General features: G+C 36.4%; 1 protein-coding gene across 3 annotated transcripts in view; it reads right to left on the reverse strand.

The window, feature by feature from the left end:
- The window catches only part of HBS1L (HBS1 like translational GTPase), a 56,458-nt gene that overhangs the window by 9,483 nt on the left and 21,670 nt on the right, over positions 1 to 25,305 (reverse strand). Inside the window, exons 1-9 of one of the 3 annotated variants that reach the window (XM_031053961.2) lie at positions 15,466 to 15,612; positions 14,332 to 14,440; positions 7,688 to 7,941; positions 7,071 to 7,236; positions 5,465 to 5,582; positions 2,667 to 2,813; positions 1,951 to 2,025; positions 1,079 to 1,196; positions 810 to 878 (exon numbers count right to left, since the gene is read on the reverse strand). In XM_031053961.2, coding sequence (XP_030909821.2) covers positions 810 to 878; positions 1,079 to 1,196; positions 1,951 to 2,025; positions 2,667 to 2,813; positions 5,465 to 5,582; positions 7,071 to 7,236; positions 7,688 to 7,941; positions 14,332 to 14,411 — 1,027 coding nt within the window. In that variant the 5' untranslated portion in view covers positions 14,412 to 14,440; positions 15,466 to 15,612. Of the gene's footprint in view, positions 1 to 809; positions 879 to 1,078; positions 1,197 to 1,950; positions 2,026 to 2,666; positions 2,814 to 5,464; positions 5,583 to 7,070; positions 7,237 to 7,687; positions 7,942 to 14,331; positions 14,441 to 15,465; positions 15,613 to 25,305 lie in introns of those variants that run through there. The other 2 variants (XM_013130476.3, XM_031053960.2) reach the window with 2 other exon arrangements.

The following is a 25,305-nucleotide window of genomic DNA, read 5'->3' on the forward strand; positions in this document are numbered from 1 at the left end:
TATGAAATTCAATAATAATATTTAGTAACATTTTTCTTTATGACATTTCAAATCACACTGTCATTTAGTTTGCAACATTTGTCAAGGGACCTATGGAAAGTTTCAATGGGGATGAGCATTACAAACGTTATTTCTTCTAACTTACCTGTAAATGTCAGTGTATTTAACTGAAAATAATACCCAGTTTGCCATTAAGACCTTAAGGGCTCAAGGCAGTCTGGTTTATCCAGACAATGGGAATAAGAACTGGTTGTAGGTACTTGCTGTCCATTTCTCTATTAGTGCTAGAGAATTGCCACCTGCCTTTCATTAAATCCTTGGCTGGCTATAGTGGTCTCACCACCACTACCCTTTTGTTCCACCTCACCCCCCAGATTTTTATACAAAAAATAAGGAATTTATCATTATTATCAGCTACAACAACGAACATAAAATGAACAAGTCAAACTTTCTTAAAATCCACGAGTAGAAGGTAAACGGGCCTGGAGTCACATGCATACAAAGTTTGCGAAACACTCATGTAGACAACAAGAACCAGTTTTGGAAAGAGCAACCCCCAAATTCTGTCTCAGAGAACCATCAAGTCATTACATAGCCAATTAGCTGGTCATGCAGATTTTCTTCCTCAAATTCTTTTCCAGTGTGTTTTTCTTTCAGCAGTACTATCTAAAATTTGACAAAGAACAGTGCTTGAAAACTCACTATTCAAGACTAACGATACACATAAAGGATCCACTTTAAGTCTTATTCTTACTTCATTTTTCAACACTTGTATTAAATATTGGTGAAAATATTTAAAAACAACCAACCTTTAAAAACATCAGCAACACACAATCTAAATGGTTTATCCACTGATCTCTGCGGTGGCTTGAAAGAATCTGTGAATAAATTGATAAGATCTTTTAGAATCCCTGTATTCAGTAACTATCTCAACAACTTCTCACCTAGGGATAAATCAACTATATTGCATTCCACAGACTTTGTCCCACATTTCCCCACAATAAAAGTTTTAACATAAAGTTTTACAGAGATTTGACCCAGGTACATCATTTTTTATATGAGGAAAAATTGCACTCACCGATTTGCTCTAACAAACATTTTCCTTTATACCACTGTGTGAGATCACCTATCTGACCCCTCGTGACCAGATTTTCACCACCAAGGCCACTTGTTGGGATATAAGCCACATCTGATTCCTAATTAAAAGGAAGTTAAACATACATTGACAGGATCTTCAAGCAGAAGTAAGAGGTGCATTTTTTAAATATTATGCAACTAAGCTATAAAAGAAGAGTTTGCACATTCGTATTTCCCCATGAGGAGGCAGATTTCTCAGTTGATCCATTTCCTTTCAGTTTACTTCTTGTCTGATCACAGTGCTCCAGCAAAGGGTTGGAGTTATTTGAACACAATGATAGCAACATTAACAACTAGAAACTGATTTCAGGTAACAAAATCCAATTTTATATCTGACAGACAAAACTTCTGTTTGAAATGCTGGTTTATGCATAGGGATTTCAGGAAGGCCATAACCAGTCCAAATGAAGAAATGTGAGAACATTCAAAAATGGCTAATGGAGAGTTTTCTTATGAGTTCATAATCCAAACTGACACCTGCTTTGATATAAAATTCCCTACCGTTATTCATGCAATCCTGAACATTAAGGCAGATGATCCTTGGTCTGTTCTGCTTTATAGAAAACAATCCCAATAAACTACAAATGAGGCGAGTGCTCCAAAGATACAACAGACCTAAACAAAGGTGATGATGATGACAGAAAGAGTATTGACCCGGGCTCAACATACATCTGACCAGAAAGAAAAGGAATCTGCTGTAATGTGTGCACATAGCAGAGCAAGAAAGTGACACAAAATAGCCTGACTGTAAGAAAAGCTTGTTCTACTCAAATGCCTGAGCAAAGCAACAAAGATCTCAGAAATTTACATTACCTTAAAGCCAGCTTGTTTCAGAAATTGGCCAAGTTTACTTGTAATTTCCTGAAATCTTTCCTGTTGCCAGTTGACCTAAAATAGAAAATGTATTATGATAATAAAATTTTAGATTTTTAACTATGACTCTAACATACCGCTGCATGTCATCAACACTGTAGTACCAGTAGGTCTTCTTCACACAGAGCAGCCAATGAATTTATAAACATGAGATTTCCAGGTGGTTTCATAGTTGGACATATGAGAGCATATTAACAATTACTGATAGCAAATAACACACCACTACTTACCTTGCAAACATTGATTTGTCCTTGAACAGCTTTTTTTCTTAAGTTCACTCAAAATTCAGGTTCAGCAAGAATACATAAAATATATACACAGTAATAATCTAAAATACAAACTAGTAATACCTAACACACCTTACAGGTTTAAATAAAGCTCTTGGGGTCTTGGCCTGAATGACCAGCAAGGTGCCCTTAAAGATGGGTTAACTAGTACTTGTGAAAATCTGACATAACAAGAAGGACCCCTACTCATTTTAGCACCAAAACTATTCTGTCTGCTTTGAAAATACACCCATCAATAAAAAAATTGTAAAGTCTAAGCACAAGAAACAGAGCTGAGAATCAAAGAAAGACACAATATTAATCCTTAAACTTACGGTCCACAATCCTAGATGGAAACCCTGCAATTGCATGAAAAAATTAAGCATGTACCTGGTCCATTTTATTGACTGCAACAGCTAGTTGTGTCACTCCAAGAGAGCGCACTAATAATCCATGTTCTCGAGTTTGTCCTCCAGTCTCAAACCCTGCTTCAAACTCTCCTCTGCTAGCATCCACAACCAAAATAGCCACATCAGCCTAGATTAAAAAAGAAGCAAAAACAATCAATCAATCAAACAATCAAAAGTGGTGAAGAGGTGGAAGTAACCTGGGTAAGTATGTCAATCAGCAATATTTCACATAAAACATACTCTGAACAGGAGAAATCCTGATATGCTTCAAATGTAACTTAGGCTGCTCAATCCTATCTGCCCCATGCCCACTTTGGTGAGATATTATGGCATTATGCCACCTCATGTCATAAACATCATTTTCTGTTAAACACAAGCCAGCTCATGATTTTGGGAAACTGTCTCCTTCAAACTGCCCACTATGGACACGCTGCACAGACTTCAACTGAACAGAAGCAGCATTACGATATTAACGATATTACAATATAACGATATTACGATCATACTCTGGAACCTTAAGAACAGATATGAGCACAATGTCCAGTCCTCCCTGTTTCAGTCTGGACACCTTCACAGTAAGCAGCTGGGAAAATTACAGCTAGATCACCTCACTATACAACTGGGACAAGCGGTCAACTGCATGTTGGATGTGGATGTTTCACAGTCCACTCAAGACACTGGAGCATGCAAAAATCACAAGGCAGAAAAGAAAAAGTAGCCTATTCTATAATCTAGGCAAACTGCTGCAGCATTAAGAGAAAAAAGGTACACAGAGTCTACAGCACTGCATAAAAGCCAGCATATAAGCACAGGGGAAAAAAACACCCTTAGCTGTTCACCTTAAATGCTGCTAATATTCCTTCTACTTTTCCTGCTTTAGCAAGTAACAGCCAGGCAGACCACCATCACATAAAAAGCAATGGCAACACACATGAATAGAGGTACTGCTGACAAGAGGCAGGTATAAGACAATTTGATAGGACTGATGAGATGGACATTATGAAAAGAGAAGAAAAAGTGGTACTTTCTTTCCTTATACACTTATGCTTCAGGATATCAACAGAAGGAACAGAGACAGCACACTGTCCTGGCCCAGAATTCCCCTCACTTAATCCGAGGCATGAAATCCCCACAAGTCAGACAGAGACAGCACAACCGTGAGAACGGGAAAAGGATGAGGGATGAATTTCCCCACAGCTCTCAGCCTCTGAAGTGCATTGCAGTGAACTTCTCCCTCAAAAAAGGACATCCTGTATTTTCTAAATTATAAAACTGTGCCTCGGGACTTACGTGAATTAACCATATGTATCAAAGGCTAGATCCTGACCCTGATAAGGCTGATTTGCATTCTGCGTAACAGCAGCTGGGGATTCACCTCCTAACAGAATTCAGGCATCAGAGCTATTTCCATATTTGCTTTCTTCCATGCATTGCTTCAGTGCTGAGTGTAGCTACTCTACCAGGCAACAGAAACTTGCAAAGTTCCAGTGATTCCATAAATAGGCTTCAGAACAGACCAGCCCTTCACCATTCTGAGAGCTGAAGGAACACAGAGATACTGGGACGGCCCCATCTTCTGCTGAATTGATAAAATTGCTGGTGGATCTGCAAGTCTTAACACTTCTGCCTCTAGTGTTTTTCCCCAAAAGACCAACTAATTTAAATTGAAGTTGTAAAGAAAATGACTTGGTTGAGCCAACATTTTCCATTGCTCTGAAACTGAAGTAACTTCTAATTTTAAAACTCCTAAACTTCCTACAAGATAGCTCCACAGTACAGATGACTGTACAAGCTCTGCACCGTAATTTGCAAACTTCTGACTATTCTGCAGCCTAACCACTGGGTCACAAGTTCTGAATTCTTACCCAGGCTCTGCTTCAGAGCTAGAGCAGAACCTGGGGCAAGTCAGTCTTCCTACGGTATAGTTCTTTATCTGTAAAATCATACTAACAGTATGATCCATCCTTACTGAGATCTCAAGATAAACTCACATTTCAGATTGTAAGGACATGCATGAAGTAAGAAACTCTACACAGTAGCTTAGCTTCAGAAAATAAAAAAACAAAACCAACCAAACCAAACCGCAAAACCTTTGATTACAGCTCTACCGTGGAGCATCAATTCTACTATCTAAAAAAGGGTGCCTTTAAGTGGAAAATTTTCACACTTTTTCTGTCAAGTAACCGTTATTCTTCCCCCCTTCTGATTTGTTATTTCCATAAATTAAATAACTAACCTATATGAGAATGGGAAATGTCAAATACTTCTGTCTTTACCTACTGTTCCTAAATCAAGATGCAGTAGTCTCTGCAAATGTCCTATTGACAACACAGATAGACTCTGCATAAACTATTATCTACATTATGCTTTCATGTTCATATAAAATATATTGTTAAACAGATGCCTCTTGTTTGACCTTTCCAGATCCTTTTTCCTTTAAGCTCGAAACCACTTAGTCTTTACCTACAAATCCACTTTCACAGAACTTCTTGCTGAGTAGACATATGGCACATCTGAATAGCTTTCAAAGCTCAACTCTGATGTTATCAAACTGTAACTTAGTATTCAAATTACTTCCCTAATAAAACTCTCCTCCAAAATGTTAATGTCCCACTCTGGCTTTAAACAAGCACATTCTTTTTAAGTTTAGAAAACTCATGAAAACCTCAAAGGTATCTTTGCACCATCAATGATTTAATTTCACCTTACGATTTAAAAAAAAATAAGAAAAAGTTTTAAATAATAATGCTATTGCAAAGAGTTTTAGACCATCGCTACCTGTGCGGCTCCTGTGATCATATTTGGAATGAAGTCTTTGTGGCCTGGAGCATCCATCAGTGTAATTACTTTAGTCTTTGTCTCAAATTTGGTCATACCCACATCCATTGTCACTCCCCTTAAACAAAGCATACATATAACACACCATTAAGACTGCTTCAAAAGTTTTATCAAGTAAGCTATAAAAAACTCAATCCTGAACTTATATGCTTCATAGCTTTCATCTGATTTAGCCTGCACAAACAAATTGAAAGAAACCTGCTTGCTGGAAAAGCAGACCTCTAGAGCTGCCTTTCAGTAACTCCAGTCACGAAGAAACAAACACCCAGAATTCATAGTACTAACTCCATGCACCATTTACTATGTCCCAACAAGCTTAGTGAGAGTATGAAAATTGTACTCTGTATTTAAATTGGTGCTAATTCCACTTTTAACATTTAGTTCTTCAGAAAAAGGCGACATAGGATAATGGGAACATAGCCAAGAATAAAAAAATAAAAAGTATGTGACTATAGCAATACAGTGATACATTTGCAAAGATGTACATGCAGAACTACCGATTATCAAGGAAGGATTACAGCACTTTGACTCAGTTCCACTTCTCACTAACAATCACATGTTCTGCACAGGATTAGATTAGATGAATCCTATCACACACATGTATGTATCTTAGTAAGCCATCTGCATCTCCCTTCACAGATGATGACAGCCAGTATTTTCAAGGGACAAAACTTCTCATGTTAGCCTAGATACTTAAAATATGCTACTTCCAGTGACAATATAAACTAACAAAATAAACCTCCCTTAATGCCTTACTCCATGTTCTTCAGCATCAGTTTTCACTGTGAAAGTTATCTTTTCTATTCTATTCTATCTAAAGCTATCTATTCATAGCTTACATGCTATGAAACGTCACATGACAAGTGATTGTAAAAATATAAACACATAAGAAAATGCTTTATTATTTTCTGAACACAGAATATAATGTATTTAGCTTTATAATGTTCTTAGAAGCTCTTAGATTTTTTTAATTTGCTTTACTGCTTCCTCATGAAATACTTTTTCAACAGGATAAAATTAACTCTTAAATTTTGTATTTCAATCTATTACAAGCAATTTATGAAGAATATAATTTTATATTCAATGTAAGTCACATGATGAACTGACATTTCAGTACTTAGATTATAATTCTGACACCCTTTCATAGAAATATTAAACCTAGAATGTTTCATATAAAATGATAAGCAAACTGAGAGAAATTTGGCACCAATAAACCAGTAAGGCAGCTTTAAATGAACTAACTTGGCTACTAGAAGCATTCTACATTATAGTTTTCCACTACACTCCACAGCATAGAAATAAGTAAAGAAATACTCAACTCCTTATTCACATTTCTTATAACCCAACAAAGATATCACTTTTTTCTTCTGGTAACATGTACCCATGCAAGGAAAAATATTTGCTAATAAGTACTGAGTAAATATCTTCAAACATTTAGGATATTTCTACCAAAGCATTACTGCTAGATCTGTATTTCCTGATAAATGCAGCTCTTTCAGGAAAAAAGAAAAAAAAAAGGCTAATTTCCATTGAAAGATATTTCTACCTTTCTCTTTCTTCACCCGTTTCATCCAAGACCCATGCATAGGCAAACGAAGCTTTGCCAGCCTTCTTAGACTCTTGCTCATATTTGTGCATTGTTCTTTTATTCACATTTCCCAATAGGTAGAGCAGATGACCCATTAAAGTACTTTTACCTGCATCAACATGTCCTATAGGGAGGGAAATAAATATTACAGTAATTTTATTAATTTAGGCATTTTAAACATAGTACAAGAAGAAATATACTATAACATGAAAATCACATTCACTAATAATCCTCATGCAATCCATAGAGTCTCACAATCCTGTAAAACAGAGATACAGAGAGTTTTTATTGAAACTGTCAGCATGACACTTATATAGCACCTCCAAATTCATACTAAAAAGAACACATTGACAAAATGAAACCAAACTAAATAACATCTTACTATATTGTCCTAGTCAAGGACATCTGAATGCATTTTTTCCAAAGACAACAACAAGTCAAGCAGATGCAACTAAAACTAGTATGAGATTTCCCTTCCCTGTAGAGAGGATAGTTTTGCTTCTGTATCACTTCCAGATTCACTTAAGAAAATTTTTAATGTCTATGTGTGTTAAAATGTAATTTAACAGTATTACCTATTACCACCAAATTAAGCAGTTGCTTTCCTCCTTGCCTCTTCTCCAACTCTGCTTTTACATCTATTTGTGGTTTTGTCTTGCCTGACTTTTTTACTGGAGTAGGCACTGTATTCTGCTCTTCTGAAGCCTGCACTACTTGTGAAAGAGTAGATTTTGAGACTGCCTCAGGTACCCCAGAAGTTACACTGGCATCTTCATCTGACAGTCCTTTCTGAGGTGTATTAGCATGACCATTTTCTTCAGCAATCACACTAGGGAAAAAACAAACAAACAAAAAAACAAAACATGAGGAATGACAAAGAAGCTATAGAAATGCAGGAGAGAAATTGAGTTTTCCCTTCACTATCATATAAGCCCCAGACAAAGAGTATGTGATAAGCCCATTAAGGTGGAAGCGATAAGCAGCTGGATACAAACTGCACAGATACCAGCTCTGAACATCTTGTCTGAAAAGGACTGTGTACAAAACCAAGATAAGAAATAACTTTGTAAAATACATGAAACAGATAAACAAAAGCTTCCCACAAGCCACTTTTTTTTTTTAGAGAGGGAAAAGACAGCTGTGCAGAAGAACTACAAAAAGCTGGTTGTCTGAACTAAGAGCCCAAGTCAACCTTGAAGCATTGATACTAAAACAGATTCCATATACACTACAAGTACTGCAGCTGAATGTAGCTATATGCTATTGTGAGAAGAGCAATACAGCATAAAATGTAGATACTAAGCATACCTGAGATACAATTTAAGGTGCAATGCTTATATAGAGTTACATTTATCATTACTTAGAAAAGTCAAAATCGGTAAAAACTTAGAGGCATCTAGAATCAGGGACTATAGCAATAGGACAAGAATTAATGGGTTTAAATTTAAATGCTGAGGTTCAGGTTAGATACAAGGAAGAAATTCTTTACTGTGAGGGTGATAAGACACTGGAACAGGTTGCCCAAGGAAATCCCTGGCAGTGTTCAAGGCCAGGCTGGACAGAGCCTTAGGCAACATGATCTAGTGTGAGGCATCTCTGCCAATGGCAGGGGTGTTGGAACTAGATTACCTTAAGGTCCTTTCCAACCCTAATCATTCTAGGATTCTGATTCTATGACTAAGGAAATTTGGACTCCCCATCTCCCCTTCTCTAACACCCTATTCTCCCATAGCTCACCGTTCACCGTACTAATCCTAACAGTAAATAATCCTAAATATATTATTCTCTTACACTGACTTGTAAATGGGAATAATTTCCTAACTTAGAATCATAGAATAGTTAGGGTTGGAAAGGACCTTAAGATCATCTAGTTCCAACCCCCCTGCCATGGGCAGGGACACCTCACACTAAACCATGCTGCCCAAGCCTCTGTCCAACCTGGCCTTGAACACTTACACAAGTACTCCGAGAATATAAAACATGATTCTTCACCTGTTATGACAAAGATTATCACTAAAAATATACACTACGTAACATCTTTAACAGAGCAAAAGCTTTCTTGCTGCCTGACAGAGCTTCATGGTGAGGCACTAATGCAAACAGCAAGACAGGAACAGAAGCAGTTATTGCAGGTGTGACAAAACTGTAGCACAGCAAACTTCAATATACAAACTACTATTCATCGCAGTATGTGGAAATACCTACAAAATACTGTATTTAGAATTTCATCCAAGAAGAGCCTTCTTCCCATGGAAAACTGGAAAACCTTTCCAATGCAGTACCACCACGCTATGGGCTGCTTTCTTATGGAACAGATTCATGCAGGCTCTCAGAATCAACTGTCTTGACATTCAGGGTGAGTTTTTCAGTCTCTAGTGGTTCATGTATCACTGCTTAAGGTTCTCAAATAGTTTATAATTTGGGTGGTGCAAAGCAAAAGTACCAGATATAAATGAAATAATGAGTAAACATGATTCTAGCCAACATAACATTAGGCCTCCCTACTTTTCCAATATCTGAAATTCCATTTTTCAACAGTGGAATATTTGAACAGTCTGTACACTGCTCCATTTAGAATTTTACAGGTTTCAGATATTACCATGTTTTGGAAATCTGAAAACCACCTCTGTCATGATAAATTAAAACTTGCAATTTCAGAGGAGAAACATCAAAACGGATTAAGTGTATGATCTACTTACAGAGCATCTCTGATGAGGTAATTCAGCTTTTTGCTGATCGGTGTTAGGGAAGGGAGAGTAACTTTACTGCTATGCACCTAATGGAAAATGAGCAGATGAAATGTACAATTCCAGTCTCACAAAAGTACATAAAGCGAGATGCAGCAGCAGGACCCTGACAGTTAGTTATTCCTTATGGCAACCAGATGAGTAGTTTTTTGAAAGCTTGGTAACAGCTCAGAAAATTACAAAACAGCTTCTTCTCTAACAGTCAATGAGAAAATGAATTACATTGAAAGTGCTTCTCAGTAAGCCTTTCCCACTGAGATTTTTCAAAATTATTGAATTGAAAATTTCTGTCAGAAGACAGAATACCATATTAGTACCCAGTATGTCACTAGTGCAGGTAGTTGAGACTATAAACAAGTCATTTGCATTGGCAAGCATCTTTGGTAGCAAAGTTCCAACTTGGTTTGACTATGTTCTATCACCATACCAAGAAAAAATTTTATTTGAAGGAAGAGCACTTCCTAACCAATTCCTTGTGTCTTTGTATGAGAACTTGATGGAACTTCCAAGAGTTGTCTCTGTTTGCTGACATCTGTGTCTGTCTGCCACATGACTGCTAGCCGCTAACGTGAAGCTATTTGATTAAGCAGCTCTTGACTTCTCTGAAATGACAGAACCACTACGTACCTTGTATGTACACTGACGTAATCAAGACAGCAACTCAGACACAAATGTCAAAAAGAGCTTACCACAGCTTTTTGTTAGGAAATCAGCAGACATACAAAAACCTGGCAAGGCTGGCAAGGACAAATATGTAGTCAAAATTAAAACCGCCAGGCCAGAAGCATTCTATATTGTCTTGTCAGCAAGGACCATATAAGTAAACTGAGTAAAAGCTATGGTTACATCACTGTTTTTTCGGGAAAAAATAAGAAATACAACACATGTTGTCATAAAATATGTTAGAAGACACTCAATCTCACACAATTATTGAAAAGTTCACACTACCATGCATTCAAAGAGGAACCTGGAAGCTTATCTGCTGAAGATTAACTCTGCATAATTTAGCTTTTAAACACTGTTTTCAGTCTTGTAGTCTGGATGTTTAGTGAATTATTTTTATGCAACCGACTCTTTCAGAGTACTTACAGTCATTACAGAAATGTCTACATTTATTTCCCCTTTCAAAATTATTAATTAGAATCATAGAATAGTTTGGGTTGCAAGGGACCTTCAAAGGTCATTTAGTCCAAAACCCTGCCATGGGCACGGACATCCTCAACTAAATCAGATAGTAAATCAAGTATGTACCAAAGTAAATCCACAGTTGACACCATTTTGAAATCCTTCTTATGTAATATTGATCAGGCTGGTTAAAATAATCATCCTTTTCTGCTCACGACTTCTTCTGGCATCCTTCATTTAAGAAAAAGCCTTGTAAGTAGTTTTGCTACAGCATCAGTTTGCCAGAAGTGAGTAAACTCCATTTTCTGTACACAACTGGTAGACTACAAATACTCAGCAACAAAGGCAATCAATGTTGGAAGCAATTCATTACTTCTAATCATGCATTCATTTTAAATAAGATTCATTTATTATGAGGTCACACCTCATAACAAGACTGAATCATAAAGACTGAATAGCTAGTCAAAGAATGGTTGGTTATTTTTGTTAATTCTAGGCCACTAGTTTTAAAAACATGGTCCATGAATTATCTTTAAGATCCCATAAAGATGACAACAAAAGCCAAATCATACGTACTGCACAATCGCTTTCTAATGGTGCCTGTTCCAATGCCATACAAGTATTTGGGGGTGACATTAAGGGCCAGTTATAGGTGTTTTAAAACCCAAACTGCTATGAATCATTTACAACACTGTGCTTTTGGTCAGTGATATAAACTATGTACTTAGAAATCTATATTATTATAAACTCTTTGCAGTACATTTATCAATGCAACAGCAACATAAAAGGATATGAAAAGAATCAAAAGAACAGCCTTTCTTAGGTGTTAATAAACACAGATTTATCCTGTTCCCTGACAACTCATCCTTATGCTGTCAATATTCCACAAGGTAACTGCAGAAATAAATTCCCAACTCTGATAATCATGTTGTTGAGGCAGAGGTTAATGCTTTGCTTTGTTTTTTCAAGTTTAGAAACAAATGCATACAAAGTCATTATAAGCTTGGAAGACAGTGCTAGTGCTTCAACTAACCACAATATATTTAGCACAGTCTTTAAGCAAAAGAGCTAGTCAAGCTTCAAGTGGAATCAGGAAAGCAAATGCCACTATTCTACAGAAAAGGAAAAGTATGATGCAAGTATGGTCAAGACCTCCTCCCCCATTCTTCATGTCAAGGTCCTAGTGCCTTGGTGGTGCTTCCACGGTGGCCTGTAGGACAAAAGAATAAAGGAGGCCATCACAGACTCCTTGAACCAGGGATCTTCAGACATGCCCAATAACTTTACTATTTAAATTGTGCTTTCTTCCATTTTCACTGATTGGCTATGCTCTAGATTTCATGCTCTTTTCCAAATCATTCCACTTCTTACCTATTCCTCCCACTTAAAGCTAAATGCTCAATACATATCCAATTTTTACAACACAGGCTTGCTCTTCATCAGTGTTTCAACAGTATCACTAAGTAAGTGAGGTGAATTAAAACCAAAAAACTAAAAAACCAAAAACCTCATCTTTGCAATACTGAGGATTTACCTAAAGGGATTACCAGCAGGTCCTGAAGGCTTCATTTTTTCTGCCACATTTAAAAAATATATTACGTCACTTAACTGGAAGCAAACATGACACAAAGTATTTCAGGTTCCCTGAAGAGAAACAGTGGCTGAGAACCATGTTAGTGCCAACTATCTTTCCTCAGAGACCAACGTCATCATTATCCTGTTCAGGAATTACTCCATTCCAAAGATAAGGAATTTATTCTTTCTTATCTCTTCCTTCCCTATGGAGAAGGCACACATTTTATACAAGGTGTGACAACTACTAAGTATCAGAGATACATAATTCTGTATTCTCCCTGTTTTATAAACAAACATTTTAAATAGTAATTTTTATAGCCAAAAAATTCAATAACTACTATCCAGGACTACCTGGCATATCTTTTTCACTCATTTAAGATTCCTTTCTTCTTATAAGCTTCTACCCAAGTTAATTTAATACACAAAAGTCCCCACGAAAAACTCCCATTTTTAAGTAGTATGGTAGAAACATCAGAGATGACTGTGAAATTCCTATCAACATCACAGCACCTTCAAGTCCAGTTGTCACATCCAGACTCATTGATTAGTAGAGGTAATGGTGAAAAAAGAAAATAAAGTTCCCTCTTATATATTGCAAATCTCAAATAGCACAGACAGATTTTGGAAGGTCCAGAAACTTTTCATTTGGAGCTTACTGCAGCTAAGTAGCTGAATGAAAGTAAAGTCTCTTAGCAATGACATTTAGCAGTATTAAAGGGAATAATGACATCAGCTTCACACCTTGTACTAAAGCTTAAGAGACTAAGAAGATTCAACAGCTTGTTTTCACTCAATTGTCAAATATGCACAACATACTGTAAAATAAAGATCATCCTGCCCTCTTACTCCCAAAAATGCTTTCCAGATCAGAACTACAGGCACTGCAGGATGATGTGGGGATGTTGGCACTGCTTACACTTGTGAATTTTTTCCTGAGGATGAACTATGAAATTTCTTGCATGGATTAGGTGGCAAGATCTGGCTTCAAAACCAGAATAAGCACATCAGAGAAAGAAAAATCCGTTAATCATTCCTTATAGAAACAGCCTAATGTGGTGGGGAGGCACAGGATGCTACATGTAATGATATTTCATGGACTGTATTCTGAACACATAAGCTCTATCCTCATATTCATCTTTAAGTATTCACTGCTGGCTACTGTTGCAGGTAGACTCATATGCCAGTTTCCACGGTCTCACAAGACATCCCCTCAACAGTTCCAAGTGAGAAGAAAATTAGAAATACTTCTCAACCACTCTAATTTAGCTATGGCACATAAGGAGGACCAATTTCTTCTCTACAACAGTTGCATCCTGGACACCTGTTAATAAAAGCTGCAGAGGAAGAAAAAGTTTAGCTATAAGTAATTGTTTTGCTCATAAATTATTCTTAAATGTATTACTTCCTTTGAAGAACAAGCAATTACAGTTAAGATTTATTGATTTCATAATTCCACTTAGAGAACTAAATTTAAAATAAACGAACCCCAAGAAAGTTCAGTATTCTATGAAGCGGATGTTTAAATAATCTGACTAGCTGATATCTGTCTGCACTATTCATAGTGAAAGGATTTGTTAAACTCAAAACGTGAGGCACCATCTTCTGAAAGTAATTCTGAGTCAAACAAGAAGCTGAGATGGTGAGTTCTGGTGAGTGACACTAAAACTGCTGTAAAAAATAGAAAAAAAAAAGAAGAAAACTTCTACAGGTGCACCAGTCTGAAAGAAGAGCTACTGATGTACCTTGATGTACGAGGGGAGGGCTTGGCTTACCATGGAACTTCAAATCCCATAGATTGTTTCTTTCCAGACACTGTCATTTTGGTAATTTTTGGCACAATTTCAGATTCCATTTTGGCTGACTGGGAATCCTTTGTTTTACCTAGTAATAGACAAAAAGTAAATTTGAACTAAAGGTTGTGACTAACAGGTGTTAAACAGGTTACATTACTTATCTTCAACTCACAGATATACTACTTGCATGTATTACATGATTATTCAAAATAACCTACCAACAATATTTACACTGAAAACCTCATCTGCATCGCCAAGTATCCACATGACACCTACACCATTCAAGAGCTTTACTCCCAGTTCTACAGAATGCCAGAAGCATTTCATGCAGTATGAGGATGAAGAAACACTTTGCAGCTGCTCACTAGCTGATTAATTCTTACTTAGTTTTAATTCTGCCTTAATATTTTTGAGCTTCACGTCTATTGTAAAAAAATATCTACCTCAAGTACTGCTAGCAGCAGCACATGCTATTAGCAGGCCTTCACCGAAACATGGAAATAGAGTTCTCTTGTACTGAATTACACCGAAGAAGCCGAGCAATACCCAAAAGCTAGCTAATTTAAAGGTTATTTAGAAATACTTACCAGAGCTGAGTAACCTAATTATTTTAAATATATCAATTTTTCCCATAACTTAATTGAAACCACAATTACAATAAGGTTAATTCTTACCTTTGTGAAACTAGTTTCAAAACTAATAGCACTTTACCTTGTGCTATGAAGGATATTATACACCCAGGAAAGCAAAACAATAACCAGATTTCAGAATTAAGCTGAAAATTTTAAACAATCTTTACCTACAGATGTATCAGAAATGTGGAAAAATGCCCCTTCTCTTCCAGTAATAGACCAGTTTGGCTAATCACAAGTCAAGTGAACACTTATTTTGAAGGACAATTTAATCTTTTAAGTTTTTTAGATTACTACTGTAAGATAAACTGTTGGAGTCATTTTGGTCCTATTCATTTAGGTTAACTCTTTATTGTGTTCTGAAGTATGACAGCTACACCTTTTAAACCACAGAATCATATTGCTTTATATATAAAGCTGTGGTCAAAGCTGCCAAAGATTTCAGGTAAGGAAACAGACATATCTATAACAGACAGCATACCAGAAAAGCTGTTGTGCAAGTTTTTGTAAACAATGATGCTACGGAGATTCTTATTTAATGTTAGACTCCAACTTCATCTCCCTCATTTGCCTTATCTGCTGATACTCATTTTATTTATATACCACCTGGAGATCTCTGGGACAAATAGTCTGTATATGCATTACAAATAACTGCATACCATGTGCACTGTAAGTAAGAAAAACAGTAAGAGAAATAAATGCAACAGTACAAATCATGGTTTACAATAATCACAAATTATGTAACTGACAAACAAATAGTAAAGATTCCAAATAAAAATTCCCAGATCACTGGACAAGGACTATAGTTAAGCACAAAGATTTTTGTTTCATCTTCAAGCTCCTACAGAGATCACCTACAGCATTTTTCGTAGTAAGTAATTAACCACTTGAGTTACTGTAAAAATTACATTACTTTTGTTACCAACTTGGTACGTCTTTTTCCACTTTAACAATTTTCAAGCAGCCACCACTTGTAACTGCCAGTTAAACACGAATGCTTTACATGTAATTTGAAAAACAAATTACATTAACTCTCAGAAAATACCATGTTTGAAATCAGGTTGCTAATAACGAATAAATACAAAAAACTGAAATTGAAATGAGATTATTTGGAAGAAACTAAGATAACAATTCATATGACGTAACCTGAAAACAGTTTTCAATATTTGCTATGTATGATCCAAAATCAAGTGTCAAAAGGTTTTACAAAATACATCTTCTTTAATCAATTTAGAAATCAAGATTTACTCTGTACAAATACACTGGAGTGTTTGATACTGATCCAAAGTTAAATGCACAAGGACACAAAATACATTCGACAAACCAAGTATCTGACATAGAAAACACAGAAGTTTTAAACTAGACATTAGGAGACACTAAAAGTTGAAAGAAGATACAAAAGTACATTAATAAAAAGCAAGAGAAAGTAAAATAATTGTCCATCAACAGCACTGACATTCTGGGTGGGTTTTTTTATTTATTTTTATAAAGCACTAATACATCAGCATAGGTGAAGTGAGGAAGCAGACCAGGATCATATAAAGGCAAACCAAACCATGGAAAATAATTGTGTTATGGTGGCATTCAAATACATGCGAATTTTTATTAGTAACACTATGGACAGAGGCATCAAATTTCTTTTTCTGACTTCAATGGACAATAAAATCAAGCAGCACATCTGAGATAAAGACCAAGTCTGTCTTTTGTGCACTGCAGGCACCATTAAAGATTAATAATCATGGGCTTCATGACAAAGGACACAGGGCTGGGAAAGGAGCATACTTACTATCTAATCTATAGGGCATGGGAGAAAACTATGATAAATTCTTATCTCCTTCAGCAGGCAAAGCAAAAGCTATTCAGCACTTAACAGATCATATGCAAATCCTTGAACTGCACCTTGGAACTAAAAGGAAGTCAATGCACAATGCTGATACGATTTGTAAAAGGCTCCTTAATAAACAAACAGAGTATCCTATGGCAACTGAAGTTGTAGTAACTGAAGTTGTGTAACTGAAGAGTAGCTCTGAGGAAAATTAACCTCTGAAGAAAGGATATAAAGGATACACAATTTTTTGCCAAGAACAGATTCACAGAGCTCTTCATGCCTACTGCCATTTGGATGTTCTTAACACATACTCAAATAATGACAATTTCCTAAATCAAGAATACATATAGAAACAAAGACAGATGCATCTTTTATAAACTCCTAAAGAAGTCCCAATGCCTCCTTGCTACATTTCACTATTCTAGTATTGCAAAAAGTAAAAATAAGAGTGGATGGATCACATGCAAGTAAATGCACCGACTGGCCAACTGCAGAGCAAGAGATTTTACTGAAGAGGACACTAAAAATTCTGGAAATTCACTAACTTAACACTAGGAAAAGTAAATAAATGTTCCTTCCGTGAAAACAGTATACAGGCATTAATTACAAAAATGTAAAGGCTCATCAGCATGATAATTCTTGCAATTCAGACTATTTAAAGAACACAACTTCTAGCCTATTTTAAGTGAAGTAGTTTTCAGAAACATATTTGGGATTTAGACTGCACTGACATCAGAATACCTAGATTAACATGTACTCTAGCAAGAACTGAAACACTATTAAAAAACAAAACATGCCTCATGCACTTTGTCTCAGTATTCAATTAGGAGGCTAACAACAAAGGGAACAAACAGATCTGTGCTGCCACTACTCCAGTACAACTATGGCAATGTGACATTCAAAGCTCTTTTCCCTTCATTATTCTTCTTCAAGGTTATTAGGGGTACAATCCCAAAATCTCGTAATAATAAAGGATTTGCAGACTGATAAGCAGGACACAGACACATATATATGCAGGAAGCAAGTAAAACATAATGACAGTTTTTTTTAAATTTAAAGTTTCCCTGGGTGCTCAACCTGGAGTAACTGTATGGATATAGTCAGCAATCTTCCTTTACTGTAAGAAACTCCCTAGATTTCCTTGGTAAAAGTAATTGTAAAGAGTACCTGTAAAAGATTTAAATAAACAAATCAAAGTATTTTGGCTTCTTTATCATACATAACAGGCTTGAAGTTCTTTCTTCAGTTTTCCTTCATTTATATACTTACATTGAAAGGACAGGAAGAGAAAAATTGGGGTTTAATTCTGTAGGAGAGATGAAAGTTATGTTTCAGTACTTGGAAGAGTTGACTGTCCATCTACTCTGTTCCCAGATAGTTCGGAGATACATAAAAACAACTGGAGTCTGTTAAACAATCACCATCTCAAAAAAAAGAAATGTTGGCACAGAGTAAAACAGGGATATTGGTATATTTGAATAAATGCATACTAGCAATGAGTATTTAAATCCACACTGGCTTTATTCAGATGGCCACTTTTTAATGATAGTAATAAAATTCCAGCATTTTCAATTCCTATACACAGAAGCTTTTCCTCCCAGTTTGTCTTCCTGTCAAAGAAGAATAGTAAGTAAAGTATAATGGCACTGAAATGAAAAGCTCAGCTACAACACTGCACAGAGTAGCCTACTTCTGATAAGATGAACCAGAATTTTTAATATGCCTGAATTCAGCTTGAGAAACAAGGAAGGAAGAATGTGAATGTTAAGCATGTCTTGAGTCCATGTTTTTTCAGATGGCAATCTCACATGAAACAACTACTAGTGGTGTTAACAGCACTGGCAAGGAAGTCAACTCCACGGGAATTATATATTAATTTACTAATCAGACTGCAATTTCTTTTCTTGAAAACTTTAAGTCATTTACATGCTTTTGAAATTTTTACTTGCTTTATATGGATTCTTCTATTTTAAAAATGGTACAGGCACTTAAAGCTGCATACTATTTCAATTTCGAATGAGGCTAGAGAGCCTAGATGTTACTGACACTAAATAGAAAGAATTAATTTAGTTAAGCAGGTCCTTCCTTGCACTGTCTAAACTAGCACTGCCATGGAAAAATATGCATCTAACACCACGCTTTCTGAGCTAGCAGATGAAATTTGCATCCTTTACTCTGCTACAGACTTTCTATATAACCACAAGCAAGCCACTTGCACCTCTGTCTAACAATCACACAGCAACAGCCACCAATTGCATGAAAAAGACAGTGCACTGGTTTTGTGCACCATCTGATGAGCTTGTTCCAAGTATGTTTTGTGACACACTAATAAAAGAGTAATTATTTTTTTTGCATACACTACTGGCAGTGCAGCTATTAAGTGTATTAGTGACAACAGAAGCACAAAAGAGTTCTGTCTGAAAAGATTTAATAACTGAGGCCTCTTTCAAGGTAACATTTTCCTTAATATAAGCTATGCTGTGATTTAAAACTAAAGCTTCTAGCCTTTCACTAAAACTTTTCACTTGCCTTAAAACCAGTAATGTATTTTACTCCCACCAAATTTCATATCATGTAGGAAAAAAAACCCAGTAAGACAAGGAAATATAAAAGTTTGTCAAACTAAAGAGATTATTAAAAATGTATGTATTCAACTGAATTATTTGACACTCATAAATTCTACAAAATGGTACAGGACATGGCATCAACCTGCAGTGAAGTTTAATGAAGTTTGCCACAGGGAACAATGGATCTTTAGTGAGACTGAGTATTAGTATCACAAACATATGATAGTGCTGGGAACAATATCAGAAGTCCAGAATTCTCAACCATGTCCCACCAGTACATAAGACAACTACTAAACTTAGAAGATCCCAGGTTTCCTAAGTTTACAGTTTGCTAATCTTTAAGCCATTTCACCTGCATGTAATTTGCTATGCACTCATTCCTATAGCTCACCACTTAAATTTCTTTGGATGTAACAGATCAGTGACAAAGTCTGCTGCATGCCTGAGAAGTAAGCTCAACATACAAAAAAAATCCTTTATTATGCAAATATATAAAGCAGTATGGGGTGCTTGGGAAAGGGAAAATTAAATTATTTAGAAAAGTCTCTCCCAAACTTCTCTGGTCATAGAAAACAGCACTCCAAGGAGCACCTCTGACAGCACAAACACCACCTAGTTCTAACAAAAACGTGATGTGAAAAAGGTTAAAATAAAATGTTACTTCATTATTTATATTATACCAGTTCAAAATACCCATTTTGGGAAATGCATGCCATTATATTATTATGAATTGCAATACACAACTGGGTACTCCACAACACCCAAAGAAATTATGACAATAGTGTAACAGTCCAAAAAAGAAAAGGCAACTTGCTAAGTCACCCCCAGTACTAAGACACAGCCATTTTAAAGACACTGCTGAAAAGCATTTCTCCAAACAAGAACTCTGAACTTTTTCTTTTTAAAAGAAAGGTTATTTCCTAACAGAAACCAAAGTCAGGGGCTTTCCAAGTAACTTTGCCTTGTTGTCATAAGTATTACCTTCTCTGCAAAGTTTCAGGTGGTAAATACGACTTTTTATCTTTTTCCCCCACAGAACTGGCAGTCAGCATTTTCACTGAAAAAGGCTGAAAATAAGAATGTCTATTTGCACCTGACTGCAAGAATTTTGTTTTGTTTTTAAGGTTTGAAACAACAGGAGGGAGGAGGGATACAGCAGACTGTTGAGTGATCTCCAACACAGAAGCACAGAATGGTTAGGGTTAGAAAGCACCATAAGATTATCTAGTTCCAGCCCCACCACCATAGGCAGGGACACATCCCACCAGACCATGTCATCGAAGGCTCTGTCCAACCTGGCCTTGAACATTGCCAGAGATGGAGCATTTACCATGTCTTTGGGCAACCTGTTCAGTGCCTCACCACTCTACCAGTAAAGAACTTCTTACTTATACCTAATCTGAACTTCCCATGTTTAAGTTTAAACTTAACATTACCCCTTGTCCTAACACTACAGTTCCTAATGAACAGTCCCTCTCCAGCATCATTGCAGACCCCCTTCAGATACTGGAAGGCTGTTACGAGGTCTCCACTAAGCCTTCTCTTCTCCAGGCTGAACAGCTCCAACTTTCTTGGCCTGTCTACACAGGCCAATTTTTTGTGGCTCACAACTCACAAACAGCACAATAAACTTGCTACCCTCAAGACTGAAGTTCCAGAAACAGTTTGTTTCTCTACATGCAGCTGCAACAACTGGATGGGTATAGTAGGCACAGTCAGAAGGGCTGGCAGCCATCCCTGTTAGTCAACTGGCACTTCTCGCTGCTCAGGCTGCACTTTCAATGCTTCCAACTTTCAGTTCATTAAAATCCTCTGTTCAAAAGTTAATTTGTTCAAGTGAGGTACCTGCCTGGGGTTAACTTTTTACAGGCAGAACAAGGAAAACGGAAGAAAAAAGATCACACAAAATTATTTATTTTCATAAATGACACCTGAAGAAAATACTATTTGCATAAATTAAATCCTTCAAGTGATCTTTTTACTTTCTGAAAATCCACTAATTTGACATTCGAGAACAGTGTGCACATGCTCTTGTGACTTAAGTTTTAACAAATAAATCCCCAACATACTTCATCAACGCTTAGTACGTAGCTGCTGTCACTATTTTTTACTAGGCTGGACTCAGCTGTGTCACCTTAAAGCAAATTCCACCTCCCCTGTGGTCTCCATAGTTTTCTACCACAGTTTACTAACTGGAGGCATGAATCTACCTTGGATAATCATTAAAAGTAACAAAACCAGCAGGTATAGTGAGCATTGGCAATTAATAAGACAAGCAGATTATCAAGGACAGACAAGGACTAGAGGAATGAAAATCAATAAAACCGAGAGGACAAAATAAAAGTTACAGTGACCACGAAAATACTGACAATATTGTTAACAACCTAACTTGGAGAAAAACTGTGTGTAAGGAGAGGGAGAAAGTAAGAGGCTGGATAATCAGTGACCAGGTACACGCGGAGCTAAACACAAACAAGGGAAGAAGATCAGAACTGAACACAAATTATGGGTGGGAAAAAAAGTGAACATGGAAAATAATCACAGTAAATCGGTAGGAAACTGGGAATGGCTAGATCAGGGATTTGGAATGATAAGTGGAAAAAAATAAACTGCAATGAAAACTCAAGAGTGATATAGAAGGAAATGTGTTTATGGCAAAACCAGGAATTAAATAAAAAATTTAACATGACTAAATAGAGGATGAGAAGGACACAGACATTAACATTAGATGAGGTTTAAGTGGATGGAGTGGAATGCATTATAACAGGGCAATAACACATTTTCTTCCCTGCCTGAAACTTAGCAAAAATTTCTGGACTCTCACCATTTCTCTTCCTGTCAACATTTCCTCCGCAATTGAAGCTAAAGGATACACAATACAGCAGCCAGCAAAGCACAATAGATGTTCAGCTACGTACGCAGATCACTAATATGGTCTTTCCAGAAAGACAGATAATCGATCTAGTTTACATTCACACCAGGGGAAAGAAAGGCACTGTCACTGAGGTAAAACTCTTAAGATTTCCAGTTTCACTAAGCCAACACCTCCTATGTAAAAGAACGAAGATCTACTGTAGCGGAAAGGCGGACTGGAGAGGGTGTCTGTCTTATTCTAGAGATTACACAAACATCAGCTGCCTTCTTTTGATGTTTCTGATACGTAAACAGGTAAAGGTCCAATAGAAATTCACAACAATCAAAACAGTGACCTTCTCATCTGCCAAGTTCTTTTTAAAGAATGTCCCCACAGTATTTCTCATGCCTATTGCTTATGTTTAAATGGACTAAAATCCAGCCCTTCACATAATCGTAACTTAGCATAACCCACCCTGCAGCTAATGAAAGTTTATTCGTGGGAGACGCACCGCTTTGCACTCTAGCAATGCCAGTGATGCCCCTTCTCAATCCATAACTGAAGATACAATCTGCTGTAAAAATAATTTATTAGACATTTGCAGTTGTCCTGTAACAGCATCTTTACTCTCCCACACATGTAAGTCGTTGGTGGTATTCTCTAATTCAACGAATTCTTCTTAAATGACTGTGAATTGTCTTTCACTGAGATTCAGAAAAAGCTCGGTCTGGTATTTCTGAAGTGCAACTTCCTGCCGTAAATAGTCATGTAAAGACCAGAGTCAGCATTATGGACAAGGTAACAGTATAAAGACAGCCCTTTTAGCCAGCCACTTAATTGAACAGAATACGCAGAGTCCATGCAAATTACAGAATTTCTGTTAAAACCTTAGCCCAAAATGAGTATGTAAAACTGAAAGTACAATATGTACATTCTATTGCAATTATAATGGATGTCCAAAAATAACAGACAGCAATTTCATGTTTAATTCTTAACTAATACTATAATGCCAGAGGATGGTGCTATTTCCCTGCATATCATCCAGGTAATTCAGAAACATCATGCCTTTGATGTTATCTACTGCAGGACTGCAAGGCATTTTACAAAAGGAAGCTTTCCTGATCCACAACTTCTATTTATACACCAAAATTACTTCAGTATGAAACAGAAGTTCAAATATAAGAATAGTGAATAAGAAAAGCATACCAAAAACCTGGCAGTCCACACATTCACTTTTTTATTTCTCTGAAAAGTTAGCCATGTGTAAGAAAAATACATTCACTCAATGCGCCTCCATGATTTCAAAGATGGCAGAGCAGATCACAGTGTTACAGCATAAAGCACATTTCAGAGTGGATAATTTGTGACCAAAACAATAACCTAATCATTTATCAAGAATTTATCAGCTATTGAAAAAAGCAGTTTAGGGACTTAAGTATGACATGATTTCAAAGAATCAAAAATGTTCAACAGATTGAGTATGGTTTAAAAGGGGGGGGGGTGTGGGGGAGAGTGGGGGGGTGGTAGTAGAAATCAAGGCCCAGCAGTAAAGCAATTACTGAAAACACTATGTACACACATACTTACTGTAAATTGAAACACAAATGCATTTAATAACAAAAAAACAGGAATTGTTCATGAGTCAAGGGAGACAGACTCACTGATTAACACTGACTTTGTAATTCTGTTTACAAGGTCACGGTAATTAAACCGCAAATCCTCAGAAATGTCCCTGTTTAGTTTGTGGGTTTTTTCCCTTAGAAAGAGAAAAGACAGACATACTCTACCTCAATATATTACAAAAAGTCGGCCAAAGACTCCAATTTTGAAAGCTTTACCTACAACAAAGATGAAGGGAAATGACAGTATGCATTAGAATTTCATTAAAGATGGTAGGAATGGTGGTATGAGACTGCCAATAGAAATGAGATTGAAAAAAATGGATGTACATTATGTGAAACAGTTCGTATTTCAGTGTTTTACTTTGCATTATGACAAAACTGACTTCTTGATCATCCTTGCCATGCCCATCACCTCCTACTCAACAGAGGCAGAGACATCTTTCCAAACTAAGTAGTTAGGGCAGTTCTCTGGGATCTTGTAAAAGTCCTTACATAAAAGTCCTATTACCAACCAAGCCTTTATTTTTGATACAAATATTTAAATGCTATTTAAATTCTTAATCCATAACCATTGTGGAGACTTGAGCTCAACAAAAGCATTTCAGTTCATTGCTCTGCTTCCATGAAGACAGAAAATTGCTACTGAAAAAAAAGATAATAAGGTACAAAGACAAGTTACACAACTTTCGCTACATGAACCATATTCTTATGAAAAAACAATGTACCAAAGAGCACTCCGACTCTCTGTATTGAAAACTCCAATTAGATACAAGAACACAAACAAAAAGTTATTGCTAACAAACAGTATCATGACAAAATAATGTGGTATTATAAATCCAAAATAAAAATCATTAAAATACACTATTTTGACCAAAGAAATTAGACACATTTTCCGAATTGTCAAGAACAACACTTAGTGTTTTGTGTTTCTTGAACATGAACAACTTTAACAAATTGAGGAAACTGACAAGGAAAAAGCTGACAGTATTCACCATAATGGAAATAATGATTCTGGAAGGCAAGCTCCAATGAAGATGAAACCAGTAAAACACAAGACTGATGTTCTACAGGCTTGCCTGTTTTGCAGAAATGATTTATGTTCTGTGCCAGGCCTCCAGACCAATGACCATGCAAGGCCTCTGAATAAAAAAAAAAAAAAAGTAAAAAATCTTCCAAAGGAACAAGTATAAGCAGTGAGATAGGAACTAGCACGCTACATGTAGTAAGTGCTCTCACTTTTTGTCCAGTAGAACAGTGTCTGCCCATGTGTCCCCAAGACAATGAGAATTTTTTTCAGAGCAAGTATTTGTAACTGTGTACATGAACGCCTTTACTTATGTAGCTAACTACTGTAAATAAAACTTTAAAAGAAAAAAAACACCATGTCTGCTCACATGAATTAATAATACCACTGATGGAACAATGTGAAAGGTAGCTCCAATAGCTCATG

The sequence above is a fragment of the Melopsittacus undulatus genome, chromosome 3 (assembly GCF_012275295.1).
Source record: "Melopsittacus undulatus isolate bMelUnd1 chromosome 3, bMelUnd1.mat.Z, whole genome shotgun sequence".
Classification (NCBI taxonomy): domain Eukaryota; kingdom Metazoa; phylum Chordata; class Aves; order Psittaciformes; family Psittaculidae; genus Melopsittacus; species Melopsittacus undulatus.